The following is a 10,532-nucleotide window of genomic DNA, read 5'->3' on the forward strand; positions in this document are numbered from 1 at the left end:
CACTTACATATCCAGAGGCCATTTGGGGACAAGCACCCTAAATGAGGCATGCTTGCAGGATGGCCTGGGAACCTCGCCAAACTTACTTCGCAGGATCTAAGTCCATTTTACAGGAGAAAGGGCCTCTAAAGTCAAATAAATTCCAGGAAATACTAGGCAAACAAAGCTGTAAATGTTTATTTACTGGAGAACTTGGGGTGGGAGGTGGGGTGTTTATTTGTTAATGTGCCTTGAACTGTCCCAGAGGGGCACGGTGGTAAGCCTACTTGACCACAGAAGCCCCTTTCTCAGGAATACCGATTAGGGCCAGTTTAAGAAATGCTGATGCACAATGTAGTCTCTATAAGGAGATGCATTCAAAGTTCCCAAAGGGTGACTTCTCAACTAACTTTCAGACCCTTACCCCTCCCCAGCTGGGAACTGCTTGTTTCAGAAGGTGACTGGGAGCCATAGATGGTTCCATATCTCATTGTGGGATGTTGGGAGGAGTGACCGAGTGACCTTGTGAAAAGCTCTTCTGCAGTGCCTAGTCCACAGAGAAGGCTCTCAGCTAACTTTTACTAATAGTGTTAATTTGCACTACTATTGTTATTATAGATACCATGAGGGGTTCATAGGGGATGCATCAGTGCGTGCGCGCTTAGAATCCAGGGCAAGAGCACCTGCTCCCAGGGCTTGGAATTTTAAATAAAAGGGAGGTGCCCACAACCCCTGGGCGCGAAGTGGTGGGTTCCTGCGAGTCGGACTGGATTTAGGCAAGTGTCTGCCAGGAGCCTGGCTGGGGGCAGCCTCGCCAAGGACCGGGAGGGGGGCGGAGGGCCGCGAGGACTGTCAGCCCCTGCCCTTCCCCGCGGCCAGGCGGCCCTCGCGAGGGGGGCGGCTGGAAACGGCGGTGGAGAGGTTTTCTCCGGGGTGCCCCCCTCCCTCCCCCTCGCACTCCTCTCTCTCCCCAGGCCGGCACCCTGTGCCCTCCCGCTGCCAGGCCCCCTCCTGTCAGGGAGGACAGTGTCCAATAAACTCCTCCACCCGCAGGTGTGTCCGCCCTCCCACCGAAGGAGAGGGCTGAGGTGCCGGGGCCGGCCGGGGTGGGGGGCGAGGGCGCCCAGGAGAGTGGCGCCTCCCAAAGCCGCGGTGGAGCTGGGGAGGCCCGGCCCGGAGGCACGGGTCTGCGAGGCCTGGAGCCCCGGACACGCCCACCCCGGGAGGGGCCGCGCGCTCGCGGGCTGTGGGGGGCGTGAGGCCGGGCCGGGGCGGGGCCCCGAGGGGGGGGAGGAGCCTCGAGGCCCCCCTCCTGCCCAAGGTGCGGCGGGAGCGCAGGGAGGGGCCGCCGCCAGCCCCGCCCCGCCCCGCCCTCGGGCCCCGCCCTTCTCCCCACCCACCCCTCCCCGCCGGGGCGGCCCCGTGGAAACCCAGGCCCTCGTCCCTCGTGTCTCGCCAGGCTTCGTGAGCTTCGACAACCCGGCCAGCGCGCAGACCGCCATCCAGGCCATGAACGGCTTCCAGATCGGCATGAAGAGGCTCAAGGTGCAGCTGAAGCGGCCCAAAGACGCCAATCGCCCATACTGAGCGCCGGCGGGAGCGTCCCCCGGGGGAGACCAGGACTCGCACAGGTAACCGGGGGCGGCCGGGGCGCGGGGACGGGGGGTTGGGGAAGGGACACCGTTCGGACCCGCCGCCTCCTCTGGCCTTCCTGAGCTGGACCCTCGCTTGCCTTGGACCCGCTGCGCCCAGCTCGACCTGCTCCTCAGCCGGTGCCTGGGGGCAGGCCTAGAGCTGTGGTCATCCGGCAGAAATGGGCGTGGCCATCCCCCTGTTGCAGAGCCAAGAGAAGCAGGAGTGAGGGAAGCGTTCTGAGCAGGTGGGGCGAGCCCTGGACCGTGCATCCAGGAGGTCTACACTGGCAATCCTGTTTGCCAGAAAACCCTGGGGTGAGCCTGTGGCAAGCTCAGGGCTGGGAGAGTTTGGGAGGGGGAGCTGTCCACGGCTCCTGGGGCCTTCTCCTAGACTCCCTGGCTCTCCCCTTCCCATCTCTCCTGCCTTGAGGGCTGGTGGTCTTTAGACACTTGACCCCCTCACCCCTCCAATTCCCCGTAGCTCAGTCAGTCTGGGGCAGAAGTTGAGGGTGATGGCCTAGCACTGGAACCACTTTGCCCTGCCTGCTTTACCACGTGATGAGCGGGCAGTGGTCAGCCCTTCCTGCTCAGTCTGGGTCCTGCCTGGAGGCTGGAGACATAGTTGGCCACTCCTCTTCCAGGCCACTTGTTCCCCTGGGTGAAGCAGCTTCCTGGGAAGGGGGGAGGGGGCTGGGGGAGATGTGTCAGGCCCTCCTTCAGCCTGGTATCCCACATTGCTGGGCGCTCCTCTAGGCCCAGCTCACCCACAGGCCAGAGGCAGGTCTCCCAGCCCTCTGCCCCTCCACTCCCATCAGCAGTACTGTGCACCAGGTACTGTTAGGTACTTGGGACTCAGCACCGAATAAGACTGACAAGAACCCTTGTCCTTAGAAGGGGAGACAGACAATAAACAAGCACATATGACCAAAGAGTAAATTATATAGTGTGTCAGAATTGTCGGTTACAGTTAAATCAGGTAGTTACAGTAGGCCTTGTTGAGTAGGTGACATTCAAGCAAAGACGTGAAGGTGAGGCCGGGGGCCATGCCGGCATCTGGAGGAGCGAGTCTTTCAGCCAGTGCAAAGGCTCCAAAGAGAGGGCGGGGTAGTGTGTTGGAGAAGAGCAGAACAAAGTGGCTGGAGGGAGCAAGCACGGGGGCATGGCGGGAGAGGGGGTCCCAGAGGTGAGGAGGACCAGCTCCAGCAGGGCCTGCAGGCCATTGTATAGACTGCGGGAGTGGGTGCTGGGGAGCCGTCGGAGAGCAGTGAGTAGAAGAGTGGTGTGAGCCGTTGCATGTCAGCACAATGACTGGTTGCTGCATTGATAGACTGTGGGAGCCCAAGCAGAAGGCTAGTGCGTGGACCACTCCATCCGGGGCAGCAGCAGTCAGTGTGGTAGGATGGAGTTGCGTTCTTGGTGTTTTGGGAAGGCAGAGCCAGGATGCCGTTTATAAGGAATCGGAGGCGGGTGCGACAGGAGTCAAGGATGAGCCCCAGCTTTTGGCCAGAGTGATTGGAAGAGCAGAGTTGCCGTGACCCGAGATGAAGAGGCGTTGGTGGAAAGCCCGTGAGTTAGCCACTCACGTGGAGGTTCAGAGTCTGGAGTTTGGGAGGGAGATCTCTAGTTTCCCAGTCTCAAATCCCACCACTACCAGCAGAACACCCTCCATCCGCCCAGGAGCAGCAACACTCACCTCTGTCAAAGAGGGTGCTTGAGTCTCTACTTTCCGCAAGGCTGGAAAAGCAAAAGCCGCCTCTCTTGCCTGCTGAGTCCCCACCCCTGCCCATCTCTGGCTCGTGTGAAGATGCGTACACCCATGTTCATTCAGAGTGTGGCCCCTTCCCAGGCCGGGCCCTGGGCTTGGTGCTGGCCTGCAGAGATGAGAGGGTCACCATCCTGCCTGCACGAGCTTCTGGCTCAGCAAGTACAGACAGCAGGACGCAGCCTGCAAGGGGGTGCACTTCCATAGGAATGGGGGGGTCGGTCAGTGAGAGCAACCCTTTCTAGACAGAGAGCCCTTTTTCATAGATAAACTTAGCTCTGCCATGAAGGCACGACCTCTTGGGCTTCCATTTCTACATTAATGAAACCAAGGTGTTGGAGTCATCAGAGGATTTGTAAGGAGGGGGCATGCTCCAGGGCCACGCCCTGAGATTCCGAGGGGCCCCTGTGGGTATGTTTTATGCCTCCCATGAAAGCAGCTTGTCTTAGCCTCCTAGACCTATGGGCAACTAAAACCCAAGCAAGGATAGAACCTGTAGGTCAGAGAAATTCCCAGAGGAAGGGTAAGTGAGGCAGATTTGCTGTTTGGGATAGAAGGTAAGAAGTGGCCCACAGGGTGGAAGCAGCCGACACTCATAGTTGGAGTGAGGGCTTGAGAGGCATGGTTTAGAAAGCAGAGGGGTTCTTCCCCCAGGGAAAACCAGGACCAGACAGCCGAGAACCCAAACTTCACGTGGTGCTTACCGTACACGAGGCACAGTTCTTACAGTTTACAAGTCTAAGGTGTAACTGTATCACTCTGACTACTCTGTCTTGATTCCCATTTTAAAGATGGAGCACAAAAGATTAAGTTACTTGCCTATCAGCTACCGAGTGGTAGAGCCATGATTTGAAGCTGGAGCCTTGTTCCAGAGGCTGTGCTCCTAAGTGCCTTTAAGTAAGGAGAATGATCACCACCCCTGCCCCCTGTTATCCTCACCCCACCCCTCCCGCTCCAGAGTCTTGTCCTGAATATCTGAGGGGGCATGTCATGACATTTCACTTCTCTGGGCTCCTCCCTTCTAAGCAGTCTTCTAAAAAACTATGACATAACATAACTCCTACAAATAAAGTTGACCTTTAATCCATTTAGACAGCATTTTAACAAAAGGTGATTTCAGGCTTTCCAACTTAAGCCTGTTAGTGGCTGTAACAGAAGGAGATGCTGAGACAAGGCACAGGCGTGGGGACTGCAGAGACAAGTGGAGGAAACAGCATGCAAAAACAGCTAAAAACCCCCGATTTTACAGGCCCATAAAGGGTGTTTGCAAATGATGAGTCCTAGATGCTCAGAGGGACAGGGCTAGCCTGAGCAGGCAGGGTGGAGGGACAAGCCATAGCTAGGAGCAAAGGGGTGACGGGGTGGAGGGATCCCAGAGCCCAGCTGGCCACCCGAAGTCACCGTGGGTCCAGAGCCAGGTTAGAACAGAAGTGTGGCAGATCTAGGGGAGGAGGGGGCCCCAGCTGGGCAGCTGTGGGGAGTGTGGTTGGGTGCTGGTTCCATAATGTGCGGCCTGGGTGGAGTCAGGTTGGCTCCCCAAATCCTGATGTCTCCTGAGGGTATGACCCCCCCACCCGCTCCTGGTTTCCCTGATGCCCCTGCCCCTCTGGTTGCTTGGGCTCATTACCTTGTACTAAGGTGGGGGTTTCTCTAAGAAATCTTTACCAGGAAACTAAGAGGGAGGAGGCAAAGGTAAGAAGACTGGGCAAAAGTGTGGCCAAGTCCACAGACAGTGAGCAGAATAGCCAAGTCCGTTGTCCTGCCACAGAGATCAGTAGCACATGCTGGGCCCCAAGCTGAGGGCAGGTTCTGTGGTTGGAGGACACTGAGCAGCATGTCTGACTTCAGTGGGAGTCCTCTCTCTTCTGGGTCCTGGGTTGTGGCTCTGAGTGTGCTTTTGCATGGTGTCTGCTCTGAGCTGTGCAGGTATGGGTGCTTTGGGCCTCACCTGCTCGGGGCTGGGCGGCGGCTTTGGGGCGGGGCCTTCTCTGGCTGGAGCCCAGCTGTGTTTAGAACCTGGCATCTGATTTGGCTCAGCTGACCATAATTTCCTCTCCCAGGTCGTGAGTTGGAGCTTCCCAGGCCTGATTCAAGCTCCCCTTGCTGGTCAGTGACCCTGCTGCCACCTCTTGGGCTGTGCTTTGTGAGGATCTTTGAGAGGGTGGCAAGAAGGGGTCATCCCTGCCGGCAAGGGTCCACCTGTTCCCTAATGAAGAGAGTAGTCAGCTAGCCAGCTGTGCACATGCAGAGCCTTGGGGAGGTTCCCAAGGGGTTGAATGAGTGTGACAGCGTGTTCGTGTGTCGGGCCAAGCATGTGTGTGTGTGAGGGGCAAGAGTGGGTACGAGAAGTTCCCCATGCTGGCCTTTGAGGAGGTGCTGCGTGATGGTCAGCTTGGATCTTCAGGACCCAGGACAGCGCAGGCGCCGAAGGGCGGCTAGAGGCAAACTGGGGGCCGGCTTAGGAGCAAGTCCAGTGGGGAGGAATGGGCACCCATGAGGTGCTCAGGAGTGGGAGGGTAGGGAAAGGAGGGGGTCCCCAGGGGCCCCTTAGTTGCAGTTGCCATAGAAGAGCAAAAAGCCCAGCTCGGATGGGCCGGCAGGCAGGGGTCTGTGGAGGAAAAGCTGTTCTGTGAAGGCAGAGCCGGAGGCTGGGTATGCGCTTAAAATAGAGTCACCCCTCAGCGACTTGGTAGCTTACCCACAGTGACATTTCAGATGCCAGGCTCCCCTTCCACACTCCCTGAAGAAAGACACAAAGCTGAGAGTGGAAGTCTGCTCTGTGTAGAAGCCTGGTGGATTGAAACCCCTGCAGATAAGCCAGGTGCAGAGGCTTCAGGGAGCAGGGGCTGGGGAGCAAGCTCAGGGGTAACCATGAGGAGGGGGTAGGGCTGGGAACCTCCAAATTCCCGGGTTTGGGGCAGAGGACCGTGACGTGGTAAGGAGGGCAGAAGATAACTCAAAGTGGAAGAATGTGATGATACCTGACAGAGAAGGGGACTCAGCCCCAGCCACCTAGGGCTCCACCAGTAAAGAAGGCAGGTAAGGGCCTGTGAGATGGGTCAGTCTAGAAAGATGTACCTGCAGGGGTGTAGGGAACGGAGGAGGACAAGGTGGAGGAGGGGAGGTCAGCAGACCAGAAGTGACAGCAGCAGAGACTGGAGACCAGGGCCATAGCACTCCCCTCCCTGGTGGACTATCCTTTTTCGCATTCCCCCCCGCCCCGGCCCCGCAGGGCACCCCATAGTCTTCCTTCTTGGCCCTTCCATGGGTCAGCACTGTGGAGCCTTTTAAAGGCTTCACGTGCCCGGAAGTAGCATCACTTTGGCCACATGGGCCACCTTGGGAGCATAGCAAAGGGTATGAGGTGATCGTGAAATGAAATCAGCAATGCCAAGGCATGTTCATAGAATTCCAGTAACACTGATGTGATTTACTCTCAATCTCCAAACTGAACGTGTTCGTTTTCTGAAGGTTCTAAGAAAAGAGGGTTGGGGCAGAGCAGGAGAGGAGAGGACCGTAACGTCACACAGTGGGTGCTCCTGCAGAGGAGACCCTCTTCTCTGGGGAGGATGGCCAAGGCTGGACCACAGGGGCGGAAGGACCGAGTTGCTGTTGGTGTGGACTCTACCATGGCAGCACAGGGCCCCGTGAATGGACCCCTCGGATACAAGTCACCTTAGCCAGCCTCTGATCGACCCCGCCGTTCAGGGTGACCCTGACAGGCTCCCTCTGCTGGTCCACAGGCTGATGCCACAGAAGGCTGGGGGAGTGAGGAGAGCGTGCCCCCCCCCCCCCGGGGGAGAGAGAACCGAGGGTGATACAAAGCAGAGAGCGTCCTCCCTGATCTGCTTGCTGGCCACGGTGGTTCGAGGGGCTGTTTTATTTTTCCTAGCCCTCTTGCCAAACTGCGCACGCCCCTCTTCCTCCTCCCAACGCATGATGGATGCCCTTAGTGGCCCTGTGTGAGGTTCTGCTACTGTTCACAGTACCACGTGTCTGCATAAACAACCGTGTGTGCGTATGTGTGTGCGTGTGCGTGTGTGTGTGTGTTGATGTGCCCATGTCGTTTGTCTGCCGGCTTCCTCCATCCTTTGAGTTCTTTTCAGTTCTCTTATGATTTGACTGCTGTTCTCTCATCAGAGCTTTTAGATTGATGCTGTGGTCTGGTGCTGTATAAATATTTTTCCTTTTGATTTTGTTTTAACTTTTCCTTGCCCTTCTTCACCCTCCACCCGACTGTCCCTGCCCTCCCACACTCCCCGACCCCACCCAACCTGCCCCTGCCTCTTCCCTCCCCCTTGCCCACACTCTCTTGTCCTCTCTTTCTTTCTCTCTCTCTCTCTCTACATATATAAATATATATAAAAATCTTTTCTTCTTTTGTCATTCAATCAAATTCCAACAACCCAACCAGGGCCAGTCAAATCCACCACAGTCTCGCGCTGAGCTAGGAATAAAGTTCACGTAATCACATGAGAGTGGAGAAAACAGTCCCCCATCCGTAAGTTCAAATCAACTCAAAGTTCACAGTGTGACATGATGGCGTCATGTAACAAGGCTAAGAATCGGTTGCATGACAATTGCCGTCAAGTTTCGTGGAGGTGCTGTGATTGGAGCGTTTTTCTTGGATGTTGTATCAGTTGATGATTGGCCAGTCATGATCACACGTGCATTTTCTTGACTTTTGTGCTGCCACGATCTTTTTTGCTGTGCTCATTTTTGTTTTGTTCTTGGTGCTTGCAGTGGTTTTACTTTCTGTTGTTTGGTTTTTCTTGTTCAGCGTTTTTTATGCTTCTCTAGATGTCACATAGAGAAAAAAACAAAACAAAAGAACAAAAAAATATAGTAAAAATAAAGATGAATTCCTGAATTATCAAACATGGGATCATTTAACTGTGCAAACCATTATTTTTTTTTCTTAAAAATAAGGAAAACATCTTAAAAAATATCTATGCGTGGTTGATTTACTTGCACTTGAAAATATTGTGATTTTATTTTTTTCTAGAAATTTGGGGGCCTTTTTCAATTGACACTTTTCCTAGGTCTGGTCTTTTTCCAGTTAGGCTATTTTAAATCTCACTTCAAAAGGAAAAACAAAAACCAAAAACAAAAACAAAATCTCTACTGTAACAGAATGATTAAAAAAAAAAAATTCTAAACCAAAAAAAACTATAGAGTACAAAGCCAGAGGCCTCTGAGAGAGAGCCTGGTAACAATTGTAAGGTTTGTATTGTAACCACCTCTGCTAAATTAAATGTGGGGAGGGGAGGCGGGGGAACTGGGGGTGGGGGGGGCTTTTTGGTTGGTTTGGAAAAAACAGTACTGACAAAAGCAAAATGCACCTTTTTGTTTACAACTGAAAAAGGGTCCTTGACAAGTGTTTTTTAATTTTATTATTATTTTATTTGGTGTTGTAATTGTTTAGACTGCTGTGTACGGTTTGCTGTTTGTTGAATCAACAGTGTGAAAAACCTGCCAGCATGGATTGATATACGCATGACGTTGTCCCCTCAACTGGGGGCTTTGCGGTTCTAACTTTCTTGATGTAACCAGTCACCCCCATGTATAAGTGGAAGCTGCTTGCTATAATGGAGATGAGTCTCATTTGTTAATTCACAATGATTAAGCATTCTCCTTCTGATTCTAGTCAGATCATGATTTTTTTTCTTAAAAGCAAAACAAAACACCAAAAAAAAAAAAGTCACCATTCAAAACAAAATCGAGAACTGAGTTAATTTATCTGAGCTTGATGATGAAATCTGTTCTAACTTTGTTTAGGTTCTCCCACCCGCTCCCTTGAAGTTCCGAATTTCCTCTAAATTCCCTGGCATGTATGAGAAAAATATTATGTGTGTGTGTGTGTGTGTATGTGTGTATCTATGCATATACATACACACATATCCATGTATATCCACATATGTGCAGGTGAATATATTCTACACATATATCCAGATATACATATATATACATAGCCTCGCAAATAGTTACTGACCTTGGGAAAGAAGCGGTTGGCTGGGAACTGGGCAAGGGTTCAGCGAAATTCATGTCATGGATGTCTTGCTTCTTTTCCTCAAGCAGGGGAGGAGGGGGCTGGGCTGCTAGATTTTTTGCTGTCTTGTTTGCTAGGCTTCTGTATACATATTGTATCTGGGCTAGATCCCTCAGACATTGGTTTAATTGTGAATTCATATCCCACAGTCCCAAATTCTTCCCTTAGATCTAGCCCCCCCATTCCAGAACTCTAAAGGAACCCAAATCGAGACCTCTCTCCCAACAACAAAACCTCAGCTACAACCATCACCACTAGACCTCCAGTGATTTCTTACTCTGAACAGAAGAGTCGATTTCTTTTTTATGTATCATGATCATGACTAATTCTCATACTGGTCTCTCCCCTCCCTCCCGCCATCCCCCAGAGCTCCCACCCTAACCCCTGAGGCAGGGTCCTTTTGGTGTTTGGATGCATTTTGTGTTTCCTCTCTTGGCTTAATCAGCCCTGATTTTCTTCATTTTAGGGCAGGATGCTGAACGGGCTACATTAAAAAACAAACCTCTCTCTATATATATTTATAAATGAGAACTGTTGGATGACACCTTTGACATATCAGCCAATATCAATCAAGCTGAAGACTCCAGACACTCTCTGTGACTGTAACATTTCTTCAAGGAAAGTATAGCGTCTGTGGAGTTCAGAGGGCACGTGTTTGGGGGAAAATATATATGACACAAAGAAGAAGATGAAGAAAAATGAGAAAAAAAAAACACAAAAAAGGCAACTTTAAAACAAAATAACTTGAGACCAGATGGGGAGGCTGAAGGGCTGGGAAGTGGGAAGAGACGCTGCTTACCGATCCCCGGGGCTTTTCCAGCCCGTGGGCGCCTGAGGCAGGCTGGGGCAAGCGGTGTGGCGGGGCCTGGTCCCCAGGGGGCGGCTGGGAGGCCGCCACTGAGCATCTCTATCTGTCATTCCTTTAGCTATTTAGGGACCAAAGGACCAAACTTTTTATTGCAGCTGTGTAGCTCTATGTCAAATAGAGGGGGATGGAGGAGAATCTCCTTCCTGCCTCGTGGCTGTTCTTGAAACAGCTTAGAGCGATTCTATGAAAAATGTAAAAAAAAAAAAAAAAAGCAAAAACAAAAAAAAAAAGGAAAAATAA

At 52.8% G+C, this 10,532-nt stretch overlaps 1 protein-coding gene across 50 annotated transcripts in view; it reads left to right on the forward strand.

Annotated features, from left to right (window-relative positions):
* Positions 1-10,532, forward strand: part of CELF4 (CUGBP Elav-like family member 4) — a 292,503-nt gene extending 281,971 nt beyond the window's left edge. For 39 of the 50 annotated variants that reach the window (XM_078060395.1, XM_036069482.2, XM_036069497.2 and 36 more), the window contains 2 exons: positions 1,439-1,610; positions 9,891-10,532. In XM_078060395.1, coding sequence (XP_077916521.1) covers positions 1,439-1,566 — 128 coding nt within the window. In that variant the 3' untranslated portion in view covers positions 1,567-1,610; positions 9,891-10,532. Of the gene's footprint in view, positions 1-953; positions 1,033-1,438; positions 1,611-7,789; positions 7,883-9,890 lie in introns of those variants that run through there. The other 11 variants (XM_036069471.2, XM_036069475.2, XM_036069474.2 and 8 more) reach the window with 3 other exon arrangements.

The sequence above is a fragment of the Halichoerus grypus genome, chromosome 13 (assembly GCF_964656455.1).
Source record: "Halichoerus grypus chromosome 13, mHalGry1.hap1.1, whole genome shotgun sequence".
Taxonomy (NCBI): Eukaryota; Metazoa; Chordata; class Mammalia; order Carnivora; family Phocidae; genus Halichoerus; species Halichoerus grypus.